The sequence below is a fragment of the Lissotriton vulgaris genome, chromosome 6 (assembly GCF_964263255.1).
Source record: "Lissotriton vulgaris chromosome 6, aLisVul1.2, whole genome shotgun sequence".
Classification (NCBI taxonomy): Eukaryota; Metazoa; Chordata; class Amphibia; order Caudata; family Salamandridae; genus Lissotriton; species Lissotriton vulgaris.
In genome coordinates this window covers 1595332737-1595354034 of record NC_141694.1, presented here as the reverse complement: position 1 = coordinate 1595354034, position 21298 = coordinate 1595332737, and the positions used below count along the sequence as shown (strand labels likewise).

Genomic DNA, 21298 nt, shown 5'->3' with positions numbered 1-21298 from the left:
CTGTTCATCAGTTGGTAAGATAGCTCAGTGGGTTAACACGCTGACTGCAAAGATCTGTGAGTTCACGGGCAGGTCACCAATATGAATCCTTCAGGGCTGTCGCTGCATTTTGTCTGACTGCTAAGTTTGAAAAGGTGAGGATTTGAGACAGTCACAGCAGCTTTCTTTTACAAGGTTAAGAATGACCAAACGGCAGGATCAAGCGCTGTACAAGATGCCAAATACGGCCATAGTAACTCATTAAAAAACACAAACCTTCATGACATTTGACCTCAGAGGCATTTATGAGTTAAGGCCCCAGGCTTAAAGCATTAACAGTGAGCCAAGCTTCATACGATGAAAACAAGCATTTGCAATGCGGACATCGGGAGGAGGGCGAGAACTGAGGTCAACACATGACGACAACTGAAAAGACGGGAGGGAAAGCGAAAGCCAGAGCAGCACTTACTTTGATGGCCCGAGCCGCTCCCAAAGCAGGTCAGTCTCCTCCATCACGGGGCTCGGCAGCAGGGCGCGCCGGGATGGTTCACAGCGACCTGAGGCTTGGGGTCCCTTGCCCGGCAATGAAGTTCAGTGCCACGTGGGCTTAGGCTCCCCGGACCGAGTGAGGAGGCAAGGAGCGAGTGCTGCGTCTGAGGGGCTCTGTATACGAAGGCACAGGAGCAGGCTGTGCTGAGGAGGCAGCAGGCACGCTGAGCGCTGGCACGGGTGACACGCATTAGCAGAGAGGCGAGCCTCGCTCGCAAAAGTGAAGGCGTGGGGGAGCTCGCAAAAGTGCCGAGATCGCAAGAGAAGAGAAGCTGCGGGTGCACATCGGCTGTCTGAAAGACGCCGTGAGCGCGCACATGGGCTGTCCGAGCGCCATGTGCACACGCAATGCACCTGTCCTGTCCTGCACCATCGCGTATTATGTTTTTTGGGGGCAGTTTTATATACCGCAACCTCGACCCGAAGGTAACGGTGAGCAACAGTTATATTACACAAGGAAATATTTATTTTCTTGTAAGCACGGGGAGATTATGTGATGTGTTACATCCTTGCAGGCGCTGCCCGGGTGAGGAGCGAAGAAGCCCCTCCTGCCCGGCGTCGACGACACTTCCGTTGCCAGGCAACGGCCCCACCGGCACCAATCCCAGCACGGCTCCTCGTCTGACATCAGAGGAGCTGCGCTCGGGATTTGTGAGGCTACCGAAGTTCCCGGGCTGCGGCGGTGTTTACGGGGAGGCAACTTTTAATTTCCATACAATGCCGCTGTGGGAGGCGGCGGTGATTTCAGACAGCGCACCTTCTAGCACAGTGCCTTCCTATGCGTAAGGGGAGAGGAGCCCGGTGAGTGGGGTTGAGGGTGGGGGTGTACGCGCGTGTGTCTGTTTGAGTGTGTCTGATGCGTGCGTGCGTGTGTCTGTTTAAGGGGGGGTGCGTGTGTGTATCCAGCGTGTGTCTGTTTAAGGGGGGTGCGTGTGTGTGTATGCAGTGTGTGTATGTGCGCATGCGTGAGTGTGGCTCTGTTTGAGAATGGGAAAATGAGGCACGGCGACGTGCGCGCTCACGAGCTAGAATCTCCGGCAGGAGACGCTTGTGACAGTCTGCTGTCTACATTCCCCTGAAAGTGATTACATTAGTTGTCTCGCTAGACGCAAAAGCTTCGCTTTTGCCTACGTCTAGCAAGACCTAAAAAGGGGAATGAAATCTAGATAGAAAGAAGATTTGAACCTGAATGACTGCATTACAACAACGTGGTATGCCTTGGAAACGTAATGTGCTTATAATTGTGAACTTTGTCTTTACATGATTCATGTAGTCAGTCTTTCATGTTCATCTGGGTCCTCAAATCTTTGTTTGGCCCCCTGTGGTGATGTGCATGGTGGCTGGATTTATAAAACCATGCCTAGTATTTCTCAATTTAAGGCTGGGCATTGGGCCAAAAACTTCTTTTGGAACTCATTTGGTTCTTGAGCGCTGTATGGTGCAAATGTTATGTTGGTTCACTTGTAATCGTATGGACCATGAATTGTTGCTGTTTTTAAAATCAAACTTGCATTTTGGTTTTTGACGAGACAGGTTGATTTGTATGTTGACAAATAAGTATTTCTCCTCAGCTGGTTACACTGCACCCTCTGAAACTCCAGTGGTGGTGCAAAGGCTATTTCCAGGAGCATCAGAATACGTTTCCAACAATCCAGCATATTTGAGCTTTTTTAGGTCTCACCTGAGCCAATGCGCTTGTGCTTTGCTCCGGCGAGATTATTGTAAGCGGAAAAGAAAAGTCTACCAAAACGGCTGTGGATCACATACAGTTAATGTGATCTATGCGTGTACAGAGCCAGCCACATAACACACCACCATTTGTCTGTGCCTCGGCATCAGACTTCAAAGGCTGCCACTCCCCTGCGTACACATCGCGCACCATCATTTGTCTGTGCCTCGGCATCAGACTTCAAAGGCTGCCGCTCGCCCGCGTGCCGATCACGCTCCACCATTTGTCTGTGCCTCGCCATCAGACTTCAAAGGCTGCCGCTCCCCCGCCCCGCATCAGACTTCAAAGGAATGCGCTCCCGCTCCTCCGACCCCGCCACAGCAATGCCGAGAGCTTCTTTCTGGACGAAAGTGAAAGCTTACCGTGCTTGTATACAGTAGGCTTGCTCCTCAAATGCTGTTGCTGTGTTGCCATCTCTCTAGGGACACTCGGCTTGAAAACACTCGAGTTGCTGGCTGCAATGCTACATCCGCTATACTTTGCCTCTAGCCACGTTGTTCCTCGCAGACTGTGCTTATGTGGGGTTCCGAAACGCTTGCCTACATGGGTAGAATGCAACACCATGTCAAGTGTGTGGTTGGAAGTGTGTTGTCTTTGTTGCAATCCTGTGCAGAAAGAGTTTCCATGGCATGTGTGATGACCACTGAGGTGCGATTATTGTGTTTTCAGACCAAATGCGTAGCTGTGTGATGGATAGATGAAGACGTGAGAGAGAGTGGCATGCAGTTTATGGTTGCAGCTTTGAGCAGCTCTGCAGGTCCATTTTTTAATTTCTTATTTTCATAGTTCACTCAGTTGGTTACTGCACTGGGTTGTCCATTCTGAGGTATTGAGGCCCTGCTTTGGTTGAGTTTCTTTCCACGAATACCTCCTTGCATAAGCCTAAACTTCACTTCCTCAGGAGAGTGAATTGCCTCACAGTAAGTTCATCAAATTGAAGTGCAATAGTAGTGGATGGCCAGAAATATAAGTAGTAAAGAAAACCCAGGACATTGCCTAGCAACTCCCATACACACTGTCTAGTAAGCCTCCTGCACGAATATTGTCTAGGAACCTCCAGCTGTCCCAAGTGGCTCTATGGAAGTATACATGACTTTTCTTCCCTTTTGTCTATATGTAATAGCACAACAGGCTCCAGCATATATTGGTATGGAACAAGAGAGGAGAAATATTTGCTGACCAAACAGCGTGGCCTCGTACCCCTTCCAATACAGACAAAATTCAGCTAGAGGTAATGCAGTGGATACATGATCATTTGGAAGGAATGGTGATGAGGGCTGATTGACATGGTAGATGCATAACCTGCTGATGAAAAGGAAAATATCCTATTAAAAATCACTTTACCCACAAATACTCAAAAGCCTATTTGGATTGTGAATAAAATTGCATTTCTCAGACGGAATAGGCAAGCGGGAGAAAAGGGTGGACACTCCCATCTGAGCTCCCAATGCCAGAGCAGATTCCTGGATAATCCTCTTTGCTGATAGGGACCCCCTGACCAGCACCTGCAGCCCTCACTGCACCAACTGAAACTTGGGAGCACTTTTGACCGGGGTGATGCCTGCCGCTGCAGCCGGGTGGGACAAGATTCTGGCCTTGACCTGTGTGAACCGCTAACTCTGCCCAGATCGGTTCCTTACCTGCAGCTAGGTGACAGATGGCTGGTAAGCAGCGACTGGTGCACTGCAGTGACACTACGGAGTCTGGAGGGGTGATGAGGAGCAGGGCGATTTTTTATTTTTTTTATTTTATTTATTTATTTTTTTTCTTTCCTGGCCCACCTGAGAGTTTGCTCCACCCCTAGGGTGAGTTCCTGGGCCCAGCAACTCCCATTAAGAAGGGCAAGGTAGGGGATAGGGGAGTGGTGGGGCATAAACAGTCTCCTCTAGCCCACATGGACTTCAGCGCTGCTTCTGGGGGTATTTTCCTGGGTTTAGCGTCCAGAGGCACGCCTGTGACTGCTCGCCACCTAGCTTCCCCCATTGCAGGAGCAACGGGTGGAACAGAACAGCATTGGGCAACTTTACCCTTCAAATCCTCCACCTCCGCCCCAAAAACGTATTTGGAAGACTTTAACTGGTGCATCAGAGACTGAGCTGCTAGCCTGGGCATCGGCGGGTCCCCAGGACCACCTTGTATGTTTCTCGCTTGCATAGGAGTGTGAGGGGCAGTCTTCTTGGCCTTCTGTCTACGTGCCTGTCTCCGTCTCCTGGTGTGTACCCCACCTAGAGAGATAGAAGGGGCATCTGTGCCAACAGGGGAGGTGGACAGCACGTACACAGCCTTGCCCAGGGGACTTGAGTTCTCCACAAACAGGGTCCATCTGCAGGCTGGACCTGCAGACATGGGGCCACCACCGGCAATACTTAACCCCGCTGTGGAAGGGGCCCCCCAACTTGTTCATGCTGCACGATGCAATGGGCCTGTTATGCAAATGGGTCAGGCTTTCTCACTGAGCAAGGTACCACTATCTCATACAACTGAATTCTTAGCTGACCCTAAAGCAGGTGGTGAGGCTTTGTCACCCTGACGTCCTAGCTGCCCTGCTTTTCTAGCATGGACCCTTGACTGGACTAATCATGATTGCATGAGACAAGCCAGCGGCTCAATATAGTAAAGCAAAATTTACGGCCCTGGCGTCAAGCACCAGTGGAGTGTTCAGACCGGCGAGAAAGACCATCCTACTCTCCAAGACAACTAACACCAACACATTCCTGTAAGACATCCATGCCTCCTGATCAACCCTTGAAGCGAAAATTGGGGAGGTTGGAGTTGAAGTTTCCCTGCATCGACAGGATCTCCGGGGAGCGATCGAATGGGCCACTGAGGCAGAAGGCCACGCCCCGGAGCTGGAGGAGAATGTACTGAGTGTGAAGGAACTTGTGCAGCAGTGTCTCAAACCTGATATGTCAAAGGCCCTGGAAAATTGGATGAAAGATGCCCAAAACAAGGCAAGATATTGTAGTATTTGCTCATGGGCTTTTCTGAAAGGGAAGAGGGCTCTGCTCCAGAGGCCTTCCTTCAACAAAGGATTATATCCTGGATATACCATTTGTCTCCCTGCTTAGTCATCAAATGGGCCCACAGATCCTTAGCACAGCAGCTCCCTCCTGAAGTAGCACCACACCCTCTCATAGCTATATCCTTACCTATAAGGACAGGGACATGATCATGCCAGCCACACACCAAGCGGGGGACCTTGTCTACCAGTCTCAGCGCATAAAGATCTTGACCAGTTAAACTCACCAGGTGCAGCAACAGAGGAAATCTTTCAGCCTGGTCAGTTAGAAACTCCGAGCCCTCAAACTTCAATATATGCGCCTGTACCCAGTGAAGCTCAAAGTGATCCACTCCTCCAAACCATTCTTTGATAACCTGGAGGCCGCTGGGACTAGGCAACAGAACAGGGATGACTCCGGAGCAATCTGGCCATCCCCTTGGACGCTGTGGATGACCAAGCAGATTACGGCCAGAGAGTGATGCATGTGGCCTGTAGGAGAATCCTGAAAGATGACAAACGACGTCCAGGAGCCAACCATCCTATGATTCAGATGATATCCTACCCTAACAAGCCCATAAACTTGACACTATTGCACCACTGTGGGGGTCACTATCCCTTCAATCCTTTGACTCCGAGACCTCCACAGGCCTGAGAGCCTCAGATGGAGGAAATCCCTAATTACCCATTAGCACCACTAGAGTGAGACTCTGGGGTGACAGATGCTTCTGGGGGGGAGGGATAGTTTGGGCAGGCTATTTATGTTTGCCCGACTGGACTTGTTTCTCTTCAAGGTTTTAGTTTTTTTTGTTACTGTCTTATACAGGTCGACAACTGCCTATCGGGTCACCTTATTTATTCAATCCCCCTGCACTGCCTGCCTATCAGGGCATGGGGTGGGGGTGCTTTCACTACTAAACATTTTCTCCCATATCATACACAAGTTTACAGTCATGGCATGGAATGTAAGTGACCCAATGACTGTATTAAATACACCGCTGTCCTAAGATGTGCCATATAACGTTCCCCGTCTGTTTTGATTCTTCAGGAGAATCACTTGTTGGGAAATTGTTACCCCCTCCTGGCTTGATACAGGTATGACCGAGTGCTCAGTCTGGATATATAAGAAGCTCCTGGAGGGAGCCATCTCCTTGCCATCTGGGATGACCTAAAGAATACAGTGACCGCAACAGGGTTGCTGCGCTACTCCTCTTGGACCTCTCAGCTGCCTTTGACACGGTTGACCATGACACTCTGAAACAAGGACTTTATGAAGCCGGCATAGAGGGAACTGCTCTAGACTGGATCACGTCCTACCTTCGAAACAGAACTAATGTCATCCACACCCCACCTTTCTCGTCCAAACCGTACTCCACAAAAGCAGGGGTCCCTCAAGGTTCTATCATCTCGCCCATGCTTTTCAACATCTACATGAAGTCTTTACCAGCACTGATCAATAGATTTCACCTCAGGTGCTACAACTATGCAGATGACACGCAAATACTCCTTCAACTGGAATGCCACAAAGACATTGGAAAATCACCAATTTTCAGCTGTCTCAGAGCCGTGGATCAGTGGATGACTTGGAGCCATCTCAAATTGAATGCTTCAAAAACTGAAATACTCACGTGTGGCAATTGGAAAAATTACAACCCGCTTGCCGCATGGCCTGATGAACTGGGATCACTGCCTAAAGTATCGAAGGAAGTAAGAAACCTCGGAATGACCATGGACTCCAAGCTGTCGATGAATGTCCAAGTAAATAAACTAGCAAGATCAAGCTTTGCTACTATAAAAACGCTGAGACAAATTTTCCCTCATTTGAGATTTCCACACAAGGTCCAAGCTACCATCTCCCTTGTTCTATCCAAACTTGATTACGCCAATAGCCTCTACCACGGATCACCTTTAACGACCATGAAAAGACTACAACGGATTCAGAAGTCGGCTGCCAGACTACTCTTGCATATCAAACCACAAGACCACATCTCCCCTGCCTTGAAAGCCCTGCATTGGTTACCGGTTGCCAGAAGATCCACGTTCAAGCTGCTTTGTATTACCCACAAAGCAATACATGGAATAGGACCACTCTTCACCAGGAATAAAATCACCAAACACATTCAACAAAGGAACCTACGCTCTAAAGGAGCATCTCGCCTCAAAATCCCACCATACAAGAAAAAAACAATGGGTGGCACATCCTTCTCTGTTCAAGCAGCCAAATTATGGAACTCTTTACCCCCCCCAACATAAGGGCCACGACAACCACCTTATCTTCAGAAAACTACTCAAGATCTGGCTCTTGTTTTCACTATTGATATGTACCTATCTTTGTGTATTACTTTATAAAACATTTAGAACAATTATGTTGTTAAGAGAAGAAAAAAATAATAATAATAATAATAATCATCAATAAATAATAATTTTTGGTCTACATGTACATACTTCCATTGTACATCTATGTACTTTCCATGTACTTGGATCTGTGTGTCTGTTACTTTTCTCCTGAAAAAGCATATCCAATGCACTACCCTATCTTTCATCCTGTGCCTCTATCAATATATTTAATCTAAATATACTTACTTTTTTATGTATCTACATACTTTTAATGTACTTATGGATCTATATACTTATCTCTTTCTTCTAATTTAGCATTTCCAATGCACTAGCCTATTTCTCAGCCTATACTTCACTCAATATATCTTCTAGCCCAACCTTCTGACTCCTCTCAAACTTCTTTCTACTACTCCTTCTAATGCAATCCCCTAGCTCTCATCCTATAGATCTATCAACATATCCTCTACATCCACTCTCTCATTTATCCCAAACCCCACACCACTACTATAATCACCAAAATAACCTTTTCTAGACTCTCTCCTGCTCACCCCTCCTTGCATCATATGACACCTCTTTTTACAAACTCTCCCCTCTGACCCATTCCCTCCAACTCCTTTTTACTCATCCAAAAGCTTCTTCCTACTGCTAAGACTTTAAAAAAAAAATCCTTCACCCTTTTATCCCTCCACTACTCTTTTTCAATAAAAATTAACAGACTAACATGTTTCACTTCTCAAATTCAATATTCCATATTCAACTATACTAATATACTGCCCTGAATAACTGAATAACATATCTACTACTCAAATTACTTCATATTTATACTATACTAATTTTCAGCACTAACCCTTTATGGGTTCCAGAGTGGCGTGCTACTCGCCAGAAAAGCGCTTCAACGCACATCAGGGGTAACAAGTGCTATATGAATGCAAATCTTTCTTCCCCTTTTATCCATCTGCTATCCTTCTCACTCCAAGTAACAGACTAATATTCACCACTGAAATTACCTCATATTTCACCATATTAATTCACTACTAATCCTCTATAGGCTCCCTGAATAGCATGCGTCAACAAGCGAGCGATAAATAAATACAAACCTTTGTCCTACTCTATCCTTCTGCTATCATTCCAAATCCAAATAACTGATTAACCTATCCACCACTTAAAATATACTTGCATGTTTCACTATACTAATTCAACACTAATACTCTGTGGGTCCCGGAGTAGCGTGCTACCCGCCGAAAAAGCGATTCGACGCCTCGTCAGGGGTAGTAAGCGCTATATACATGCAATTACAATACAATTACAATTATGGAAGGTACCCTAGAGGAGAGTCCCATCTCTCTCCTGGACATGTATGTCCCTCCACTCCTGAGCAAAATTATCTTAGTGAAGCTCCGGGATTTGATACTGGGACTACCCCGGGGACTGACCATCATAGTTTGGGGCGGAGGGCTCAATGATGTGGTACACTCTGAAATAGACCCCACAGGATCCAGGGGATTAGGGGGTGGTCCTAGAGGAAAACTGAGGGGTATGTGTTGCCCCATTTGAGGTCTGTCGACTGTTTTGCTGTATAAGTTGGAGAAAATGTGATTATAAAGAAATTGCATCCAGTCACTGTAAGCATCCCTCATGGTTGATGCTTTTGTCATGTGCAAAACACACACACACCATTATTGGTCGTTCTAATACAGAATAAACCTAAATGCCTCCTTCCTGGCCCATACTCCAGCCACTTCTTTGGACCTAGAAATTAGGGTCATACCAAAGAGTTTTAATAGTGCTAGTTGTTAAATACTGAATGCAATTGTTCTGAGCTGTACCTACCCCATTATTCAGAAAAGACTCCCTCTCCTCCCTCTCCTCCTCCTCCTCCCGCTCCCTCTCCCCCCCCCTCTCCTCCCCCCTCTCCCATGTTTAGAATGGTGTGGCATTGAACTAAACAAAAGCCATATGAAATTGGACCTTTGTTCCTGTGTGCTCATTTGTGATTTATTTTTTCCTTTAGGTGAATGGCAAAGGGTCATTGTGGTGTGTTGATCCCGAATATAAACCCAACCTTATGCAAGCCTTGAAGAAGCAACCTTTCTCCTCTGCACTTACGTTGTACACCCCACCAGCATCACCTCCAAGGTAAACTAAAACAATTTGCTTAGATGTTGGACTGGTTCCACAGTAACCTGTGCTGTTTTTTTGGGTACTGTAATTTCAACCAGAGCCTCTGTCTCTGAGTTTTTTCTACAGTATTTTAGGATTATCTTTAAATCGGAGTTTCCCTTTATCTCCCCTTAACACTGCACACCCTATAGTCACCCTTAGAAGTAAAAAAAATAAATGGTATTCTGAATAATTTTCATACCGATCTAATCTGTTACTACCAACTTGTCTTTCGTAGTCAGTCGAAGGGCGTAAAATTGAGTTGGCGCCATTTTCCCTATCAGTGCTTGTCTTCACTAACCTCGGATTGCTCTCTCTGCGCTGGAATATAAACTCCATTACGTCAAATTCGAAAAATTTTGCTTTGTGAAGAGGACTGAAGACTTGATTGTCAAGCACTGGAAAACACCAGGTAATGTGGGTGGAGAAGGCTGCTACTGCCAGGATGAAGCTGCCACCTCCAGCCTTTGCACATGAGTAAATCATTTTCGCAGAAAAAAACTTTATTCTTCAACTATCGTGTCACGCACTTTTGGATTCTCTACAACAGAGGGACAATGAGAACCCTGTAGTGTGCACTTGATCAGTCTGTAAAAAAATGTCCCCCACATATTAACATTTTATCTGACACCAGGAAGATTGTTCACTAGTGGTCTGCAGGTTGGTATTCTCTTTTTTAAATCCAGCAGTCATGACTTTAGACACTCTATTAGACCTGTCATCCTTTGTGTGTTCTTCCTCTAAACCTTTTCCCTTCACCACTCCTGTTTTATTAATGTGGTTTGTGTTGGCATTAGGGCTCTGAACAGTGCCATAGTGCTTGTTCTACCTCACCTAAACATGGTAAATTTTGATACACCTGATTAGCACATTTCAATTACTAGTAAGTCCCTAGTAAAGTTGTGATACATGTTCTCAGGCCCTATAAATTAAATTCTACTAGCAAGCCTTCAGCACTTATTGAGCCACCATCTAAAGTACCAATTTGACCAGGCAAAAGAAACCTATGGCCAGGCCAAAATCATTTTAATACATACACATCACCACTAAGGTAGGCTCTAAACAGCCCCTAGGCCAGGTTGCATTGTATTGAAAAAGCAGGATATGTGATTTAAGTTTTACATGTCTTGGTAGTGAAACTCCTAAATTCGTTTTTCACTACCGTAAGGCCTACCTCTCACATAGGATAACATTGGCTTACCTTATTACATTTAATAGGTGCTAACTTGATTGGGAACGGGTAGAAATGCCAGGTTTGAAATCAAATACATTGTAATGTAAGATCCTTTTTTAATGGTGAAGTTTGATTTTAAGTCACTATTCTGAAAATGTCACTTTCAGAAAGTTAGCATTCTCTTGTCCTAACAATCTAGTGCTCGCTTCTATTATCCTGGGTCACATGGCTGTGAATAGTGTAACTGTTGGGTTTTGTGAATTCCTCCCATACAGAGAGACAAAGGGGACTAGATGTTAGCAGGCTGGGTCATTCTGCGATGATGGTTGGGGGCGGAGGAGTACTTGCCTCACAGCACACACAAAAGAACCTGACACTAGTCTTTTGTCACCCCAGACATTGTGGTGCCTTGACAGGGGTAGCCTAGAAGACTTGCTCACTTCAAAAACTGGCACCAGGTATAAATATTGGACCCACATAATGACTCTAAAGTGCACTCCTGGTCATGAGGAGGCCTTCAGAAGGTTTGCCATGTACCTCAGGAGACTTCTTGAGGCCTGCCTTGCTGCTTGAACTCGTAACAACCACAATGATTACGAGGGCTAGTTGGCTGCCTTCCTGTGTGAGCTACAGGGACATGACCAGCTCCGGAGACCTTCAACACCTACATCTGGGCTCTGCTTGATTGAGTCCTAATCTCCCAAGTGACCCCCCCCACCTTTCTCCCCCCCCCCCCCCCCCCCCCCCCCCCCCTTCCCCCAGACCTGCACCCTTGGTTGTGGTGATATAGGCTCTGCTTCTGCCTAACCCTTAAAGTTGGACCTTGGAAAATGTTTTTTAAAAAAATGGCCTGAGAACCGACAGAAGACCAGGCTCTACCTGCTCGCCAATGTGCCAAAGGGGCATCATTGGTTGGCCTTACTCTGTGGCAGCTCGCCATGTTCTTCTTAACAGTAGCAAATCCTGTTCAGCTGGGCCTCTCCGTGTCGGTATCCGGCATCTTGGAACCTTTGCCGGCTACAGCCTGCAGCTATGCCCCAATGCAGATTTTCAAATTCCATAAAAGAGAATAAGTCCGAAGGTAGAAATCTTCACTGCCAATCCATCCATTGACTCCCAGTGATGGTGCCTCATCTTGGGACTCTGCCAGCTGCCTTGTTACACAAATTCTTACTTTCTCTGGAACTTTTCTACAAAATTTCTCATAAGTTCAAAGGTAAGTCAAGAATGGACCCAATGCATCTTGTGTATCCGATCCGCACACCATCGCAATCAGCCTGAACTCTTGATTGTGCCCTAGTCCCGCACGATGAGATACCCAAGGTTGGTGCTTTAATGATTTTGACACAAATTTTCACAAAACTTAAAACAATTCATAACTATGGTTTTACTGATTGGATTTAGTTCATTTTGGTGTAGTTTGTTTTATTTATTTTTTCTATTTTTTTAAAATTGTCGTGGGATTTTTCTTTTGTTGTGTTTTCACTTTATTACTGTTTGTGTGCTGCATTCATACTTAACCTTTGCATCTCTAAGTAAAGTTAGACTGCTTTTGTGCCAAGCTACCAGAGGGTTAAGCACATGTTAATTCAGTGACTTTTGTGATTCACCCTGACCGGGATTATGGTTGTTGCTTTTGTAGGGTTTCCACCCCCCTCAATCAGTAGCCCCATTTCTTATGCAATCTTTAGACCTGTTTCCGTAAAGTGGGAATTTTGTGCGGTTAAAAAAATGTTAAAGGAACTGCCCTTTTGGTCCTGATTTTGACCTTACTTTAACTTGAAATCTCAAGGATAGTTTAAATGCTTAAGTTAGGAGTTGCACACTGGGGAGATAATGTTCCCAGAACAGGCAGGTCTGGCTGGTCTGTTCCATGGGAAGCAGGGTCAGGGCTGATTTGCATATGGCTCAGTCCAAACTAGGGTGGCATGATGAGCCAACAAAACAATGGAATAAACCTAGATCTTTGACTGGGGGTGAATGTTTGGTTTGTTCAGCATTCCATCCATCATTTGTTCTTTTTGCCTACATTTGTTTGTTGAGCACTCTTTCTGGGATGCTTCTTGGCACTGCAGAATGACGCAGCCTTAAAACATAACATTGATTGAGGAGAGGCAGGGGGTTACTAATTATGAAAAAGGCAGGTTTTCAGCTGACATCTAAAACAGTAGTTTTGTTTCTTCCCTCTAACTTAAAGGCACAGTTTGAACACTTTGAGGAATAGCATGTCGGTTTCGCCTTCATCTGTGGGCTGGAGAAGATCATTGGGGGCCAATAGAACCACTAGCGCAAAGAGAGGACGTGGATGACACATGTTTATCACCTTCTGATTAGGTTATGAGATTCTGCAAAGTACAAAAGCTGGCTTGGGACCACTTCTTCCCAGACATTTGACCATTTAAGGGGCTTATGATTGTGTGCAGATTTATATTCTTGGATTGTCAGTCTTTCATCCAGGATAGCAAGGAGTGAGGAGTTGAAATGAAGCTGAATTTTTGGATTGTGTGTGTGGGTAGTGTGCCTTGTTGGCCGGTAGATTACTTAATCCTACAGAAGCTTGATCTGGAATGAAAAGATTATAGTTGCACTTGCTAGTTGGTTCAGAGGGGTTACTAATACCAATAGGTTTTAGTAATTTTGTGTGGCTATTCCAGAGTGGTCAGACCAGATTAGAGGCGTAGGAATATGCACAGTCATGACTTTGAGACAAAATTATGTTCAACATAAGGCCTGCTGTGTGAGTGAGTTCTTGAGCTACTAATTCAAGATTTAGGGTGTCTATGTTATTTCCGATGGAGGGAGGCCAAAAAATACATAGGCAGGGGGTCTCCATGCTTTGAGGGAGGTGGAGAATACGCCTTTTCGTTTCTACCTGGTGTACCAACACAAGTTTGCTTAGAGGGACAACAACCAGGTGTACAACGCTGCCTGCCAGTAGACCCCAACACAAAGGGCTGCGAGGCGTGTGCATCGTTCAAGCCTAAGACGCTGAGAGCTACGGAGAAACAGAAGCAAGTACACTACTCCCTCCATGCAGGGGCAGAAGGAAAGTCCATCGCTTTGAGGCCTCTATCTCTCAAGTGAGAACGAGGATAACATTGCCGATGGGGCAGAGGAAGAGACAGCAGAGTCTAAAGATGACTGAGAGAAGCTGAAAAAGACGCCAGCTGAAATTCTGGCGGAGGATGCTGGAAAAAAGGCTGACGAGCAAGCTCATCCTTGAAGACCGTGCCTGCGAGATCATGCAGAAAAAGAAGTGGCTTGAAGCAAAGATCGCGGCGATCCTTCTAAAGTAAAATAACTTTGGCTCCTCCCTCTGGGAGTTCTGTATCCCATCAAAACCTTTGATAGAAAAAACACAGAAGGAGAGGGGAGACAGGGGACTTGAAGCCACCACTGCCCCCAGAGTACCAGGAAGAAGAGCAAGAGATCTTCTATGGAAGAATACTGGCAGGACCTCGAGGTTGGCTCTCCAGAAGAGGAAGTAGACACGTAGAAATTGAATCCTTTGCCTCCAGATGACATTGCCATATACAACTTGATCGTAAAGTGAGCAGCTGACCTGTATTCGGGTCCAACTAGGGGAGGGAAAAGTCCCAGACATGCTTTCTACTTGACTCTTCTCCCCTCACAGAGCAAATGCCAGCATCTGCCAATGCTTCCTAGTACTCTGGACCAGAGGAGGGAGGCCTTCAGAGAGCCTGCACATCGTGAATAGTGAACAACTAGATTGCTGACTGACCCAAGATGGCAGTCAATAATGGCACATCACGCCGCACTATCAAAATGGCGTTTGTGAAAAACACAGTACAGAGTTAAATTGGAGCAAAGTTTGAGGCAGATGGCTAAAGTAACCCATAACAAATGAAAATAGTTGCAGGTGCAAAGACAAGTGGGTGGCACCATTCACCCAAAAAAGTAGGGCTATCTTGCTAAATAGTGCTAAAATTCTGGTTGTAAACTGTATTAAAAGAAAAGGAAATTTGTTTTTAAGATAAGAGATTGGATCATCTAGTAGTTCATGTGAAATTATTGCAACTTTACGTGGCAATTTTTACTTGTATAGTTAGTCATTTTGTAAGTCTTTCCTGATGTCCCCAAAATGTTACGGTGTTCTGTGCATTAAATAACTCTTAAAAGCTATCCAATTAATATATTACTGTATATTATAGAATAGAATATTATAGAATATTTTGTTAACATTTGTTTTCACTTGGCTTGTTCTTTCAGAGGGTCCTCACCTCCTTGCTACTTAACATCAGTAATTAAGCCGAATCATGGACGATCGGTAAAAGGTACTTCCATTTTTTATTCTCTGTGCTCCTCATAATAGTGACTGTTCTATTGTAGAATGTGCAATAATTGTCATAGTAGATACTTTTGGGATGACGCTGAAAGTTTTTATCAGACCCATGTCTGTTTCATGGTGGTACTTTTCACTTCCATCCGTTCATCTGTGAGTTTTAATTCTACCAGTTACAATTGACTATTTTATACACAAAATTAAAATAAGTCCCATTTAATTTCTGTTATTTCTGTTGCGTCTTTGCTCCTAAAATAATGACTGATGGCATAGTTTTTTTTATGTCCATAAAAAGGCCGGACTATGTGAGAAAGTTAACTCCCAAACATCTCTTTGACCAAAACCTGAAGTCTGGCAACACTAAACTATGACAGAAGCATTCCGCAAGCAGGAAAAACATGGAAGAAGTTATGTCTTAATGCCTTGTCTCTGGAATACACTGAATCTTTTAGAGTAACATTACTAGTCTTCAGTCCCTACCTTTCGAGGTAGGCTTTTAAGACCCAGCCTACAATCACAGAAGCCACTCCCCACCATCAAGACTGGTCTGAACACCACTAAAAGCTAACCACATGACCTAATCCACCAATATAAAGGCAACAAAACAAGTGATTTAAGTCTCTTCTGCTTTAGTCGAGGGTTAAATAGGCTGATGCATGTGAATAAACTGAAAAACCACATTGGAGGAAACCAAATTGTGGACAAGCAATTTTAAGCATATTCAAATATATCGACAATTAAAGGAACATTTTTAAGAAAATATAATTTTAAGGAAATGCAATTAAATAGAAAATCACAATAACATTGAAAAAGCAAGAATAACTAAACAATATTGTATTACACTTGTAATGTACAGGAAATCCACACCCTATTGTGAATGATGGGAAACAGTAGTGTGCCCCCTATCAAATCTCTGTTGGGAAATAAGTTGTAAACCATTCAAAATATACTTATTATTACAGTGGCTAAAAATGCATGGTTACTCAGAAATGCTTTTCTAATGAGATAATTTCCTATACAGTACATAACCCTATATCCCATCCTATTAAAAATGGGAGATATATATTTGTATTTGTTTATAATATATTTAAACATCTCAGTGTCTCACGAAAGTCGTGCGAACAGCATTGATGTGTGGTGTGGGCTAGTGTTACCCAAATAATCCGTAGTTTAAATGTAATAAATGTGTTTGCCTGTTTCTCGATTTCATTTATCTGTATGTATGTGAGGTGCCGGGTTTTTAGGAACCCGGTGGTGCCAGGGGATAACACCCGAAGACCTCTGAGTTCTCCCTGTTCCGGACCACAGAAACACAGTCTTCTAGGTGAAGTCAGAGATCGAGTTTTATTGGTTGCAACCAAGTAACATGTGTCCTAGAATTACAACAGCACGGGCTGTAAGTTCTCAGGAGACTGTTCGTTTTTACAGAACCAGCCTTCCCTCTTTATACAGAAATAACAGCTGCAAGCAAGAATTCTTGAGTTTATGATATGGCTATACACATATTTCTACAATAATACAAAGAGCGAAGTCCTACTGGTCAACACATATTTTAGATGTTTGGATCGTGATGGTTGACCCAGCTCGGCCCAGAACTACCATCAGATATCGACAAAACCCCAATAAAACAGGGCACCTCCTCGTCGTAAAACTGGCCATAAACTAGGAACGTGGACAGGTGTATGTGTGTAGAAAACATGGTCTGTATGTAGTGAATGGTTTTATGGCATGTTATGCATTGATGCTATCTTATTCGGCCACTGGGCGAGGAGCTGCCCAAACAGGTTTGGCTGGAGGCAGTGGAGTCAGTTTGGCCAGGTCATGGGGAAGTCAGCTAAGGTGGACGTGTCCTTTCAGATCAAGCTCGGCCTCAATCAGTTGACTTATATGAGGGCAAGTCATAAGATGGATGCCGTTCGCAAAATGGAGTCCGAGGGTTCGGAACGGAAACCATGATTTAAGGGTGTTCACATCGCTCAATCATGACGCAAATGCACAGGGATAATGTCCTAATCATTACCGGTCTGCCGATACCAAATTCGTCATGGTACGACAATATTTTGTGACACGAGTGTTGGACCTCGGTACCGGTATTACAGCAGGGTCCAGAATTTCAGAACCACAGACCCTCCTTTTGCCCTCATATTAGGCAATAACTCATGCTAATCTGAATCCAAATCTGTATTGATGAATTCATGGAGATGCTGCTGTAGCATCATTCTGTTGCTTAATTCGTCCCTTGAGACAGGCTTCCTTACACATGAAGTAGCACAGAGGCCACATATTGCAGGAGCGCACTGCACAAACAGGCAGAACATAAAGCTAAGATCATCCCAATGAAGATCAGAGTCTTCCATCCCCAGCCAGATAACAGTTCCCAGAACCACCCTAGCAAGGACCAATTCCCTTTCTCCACGTGAAGGGAATCAGAGATTTTGTGTAGTTTGGAGATGGCCTGGTACACTGTCGGAGCATTATCAGGGATGTAAAAGCAGCAACTGGATTGGATCACTCTACATACACAACCACGGTCTGCAAATATGACATCTAGGGCAAACCTGTTCTGAAGGGTCATAAGTCGATCCGACTGAAGTTCAGCCGTCAAGTTGCCAAGGGCACCAGCCGTTTCGGTCACGGCTGACTCAACTATCCTCGTTAACTGGCGAATATTCCTGCTGTTCACCATAGGCCCCCAAAATGGCAGAAAACCCTTTGCGAAGTCTCCAAACTCTTGACCTGCGGTGTCGTCTTTACTCACGACACCCCTAACTGTCCTTGTCCGGTGGTAATCTGCCCCGGCCGTGTAGGTGGGTGGCAGCAGAAACGAGATAAAACATGTGCCCGAGAAGTCAGGGGGCAACCATGTGTATGCTTTGTCATGGCAGATGAAGTATGTACCCTTAGCCGCTAGGAATGGAGGGGAAGTTCGGGATGCGAACACATACGTTTCCGTGCATACGCTCTTCCCCAACTGTGCTTTGGGATCACTGCCAATACCTTGCAGACCTAGGTGACCTCGACGGGGTACTATCCAAACTGTGGAGGATTTCTTTGCTTTCTGGCTTTTACTCAAGGAAACCCAATATTTAGTTACGTTCCAACGACTGTATGGAGTGAGTTCGTCTTTAGGAATCGTTTGATACGTGTCAATATCCCTGCTCATATTTCTTATTCCTGCCACTAGTGCCTTGTTGCTGGAATCGCTCTCTGTGAAACGGGGCGGGTATGGTTCTAGGGCGAACAGGAACATGGTCTGGAAAGCCCACAGAGAACCATAATAACTGAATGGCAGGATGAAGTATGGGATGCCCTTATCTGTTGTGTGGGGCATGAGTCCACATATCCAACAGTTCGATGTGTTCATTATAGACTGGTGCTGATGTAGGAGCTGGATGAATGAGTTATTTACAAATTCTAGTCTTCTGGCGGACTCGTGTTCAGGCAAAGGGTGAAAGGAGTGTGTAGGAACAGTAGGAGGAGGTGTGGACTGAGTGTTATTTACAAAGGTAACTTGGAACGTGGATAGAGTGTAGCTAATCAAGAACATAGTTATGCTGCACAACAGTAGAATACATACTATCAAGAATCTCTTTCTGGTCATCACAGTGCATATTTGCTTTTTAAAGTTCGTGGGTCTAGCAGGTCTCTCTACCCTCGGAAACTCCATCCTCTAGTTGCTGCCCGCGGTGGGAGTTTGATTCTGCCAAGGAGTGCGCTCTGTTCAGTCCGGGGTAATTCCCTCAGACCGACCAGAACCGTTGACCTAGGCGTCCCCAGCTGCACTCCTCAGACTATCAACCGCGGCCCTAGCAGCAGAACCGGATGGCGGTTCGAAAATTAAAAATGAGCTAGTTCCCTGGGCGAGAGAGCTGTAAAATCAAAAATAGTTCTTAGGAGAAGAGAGATTCGTAGTAATTTGTTTCCATTAGTCTCTTGTTCTTGACCTCAGATTGTATCGTTGTTTCCCAGGTACAGTGTGATCTTCAAACAATGTTTCAGGTTCGGTAGTGTCCAACTGCATTGACGGTGGCACAAATCCTTGCAAAATACGATCACTCTCCTTTTCCGTACCAGTTCCTTTCAGTCGTGCATCGCTGAAGAGTGCAAAGCGAGGTACAGATTCGGGCTCCGAGTCAGCGATTCCGTCCTGGACCCACCGGTCATATGGAAGGGGCAGAGGGACCTGTTTACAGTGGGTCCCGTGGATCCAGTTCTTTTTTCCTTCCACCCGAACGGCTGATCTTGTGGAAAGAAGGACAAGGTACGGTCCGGTCCACCTGGGCTGCTCGTTGTTTGTGCGCTGAAAATTCCGCACCAAAACCCAGGTGCCGGGTTCAATGGAGTGACCTGGATCATCAGAGGCTGGCGGAGAGGAACTGTGAACCTGTTGGTGTAAAACACGTAATTTAGTTGTCAATTCGTGTAAATAGTCAAGCAGTACAGGGTGCTCTATTTCACTGAGTCTCCTGGGCCTTGGCACACCCCAGTCGTTGGCTGGGCGGCCAAATACGATCTCATGGGGGCTAAGTCCTAATCTGGAATGGACAGTCATTCTGGTCGATAGGAGTGCTAAAGGCAAGGCGTCTGGCCACTTAAGACCTGTGCTGGCTTGGATCTTGGCCAATTCTAACTTTAACGTGCCGTTATAGCACTCTACTAATCCAGCTGATTGGGGGTGATTTGCAGCGTGAAATTTCTGGTGTATGCCTAGACACTCGCACACTCTCTTCATCACTCGTCCCACGAATTCACTTCCGTTATCACTCCAGACAATTCTAGGCATACCGAATCTAGGGAAAAATTCCTTGACAAGGGCTTTGGCAGTTGACAAGGCAGTGTTGTCCTTAAGGGGATACGCTTCCACCCACCTGGAGAAGGCGCAAACAACAACAAGCACATATTTCAGATTGTTGCACCTTTCCATGTGAATGAAATCTAGCTGCAAGACCTCGAACGGATACGTTGGAGGTGCAAAATGACCAGCTGGAGTTGGGGTTCCCCTACCGGGATTGTACTTCAAACACACCATACAATTGCTGACCAAATTCCCTGCACATTTTGGGATACCGCTATTCTGCCATACTGGGGCCAACAGTTTACAGATTCCTTTCACACTGATGTGCGCCATTCCATGGGCCATTGTCACCACTGCGAGTACATATGCGTCGGGTAACAGCCATCGTTGGTGCTCTGACAATTCGACCCAACAACCATTCGCGTCCAATCTACCCTTGCTTTCTCTCCATTCATTCACCTCTTTCTCAGTGGCATCAGCTTGTATGGACTTCACACTTTCAATAGTGTCCGCACACATACCCACATCAGTAATCCATCTTGCAGGACCTACAACATACATCCGACTCATTGTGTTCCTTGCAGTCTCTTTCGCAACTTCGTCTGCAAATGCATTCCCGCGACCAACATCATCTTGAATCTTTCTGTGTGCACTGCATTTCACAATCGCAACTTGTAGGGGCAAGGCCAGTGACTCGAGAAGGTCGTTCACTAGCTGACCATGTTGGATTTTTGCACCGTGTGATGTCAGGAACCCACGTTCACGCCACAATCTTCCAAAACTGTGGGCTACGCCAAAGGCGTATTGGCTAATCTGTATACACATTCACTCGCTTTCCTTTTGCCAACACACATGCTCTTGTGAGTGCAACTAACTCTGCTGCTTGCGTGGAATTGTGGGGGATGCGAGCTGTCTCTACAATCGTGTGTAATGTCGTCACAGCATATGCTGCAGTCGTATCACCATTTGGCAACTTGAAGCATGAACCATCAACCCATAAATTATCATTACATTCAAGAAGGGGTGTGTCCTGAATGTCTACTCTCCCTTTTGTCTGTTCCTCTGTCCTAAAGCAGCAATCATGTTTTTCAACCTCTTCTGTCTCTGCCGGGATGGGTAGTAACGTAGCGGGGTTGAGTGTATCACACCTCTTTCTGTGAATGTGACTCGCTAATAGTGTCAGTTCATAGCTGGACAGTCGAGCACTAGTTAAATGCTGCGTCTTCGTTCTGTTTAGTAAAATGTCTACTGCATGTGGGACCATAACAATCAGA

General features: G+C 45.5%; 1 protein-coding gene across 2 annotated transcripts in view; it reads left to right on the top strand.

Moving 5' to 3' along the window:
* Positions 1-21298, top strand: part of FOXN2 (forkhead box N2) — an 86777-nt gene that overhangs the window by 32208 nt on the left and 33271 nt on the right. For both annotated transcript variants that reach the window (XM_086927764.1, XM_086927765.1), the window contains exons 3-4: positions 9604-9728; positions 15157-15221. In XM_086927764.1, the coding sequence (XP_086783890.1) occupies positions 9604-9728; positions 15157-15221 (190 nt within the window). The remainder of the gene's footprint in view (positions 1-9603; positions 9729-15156; positions 15222-21298) is intronic.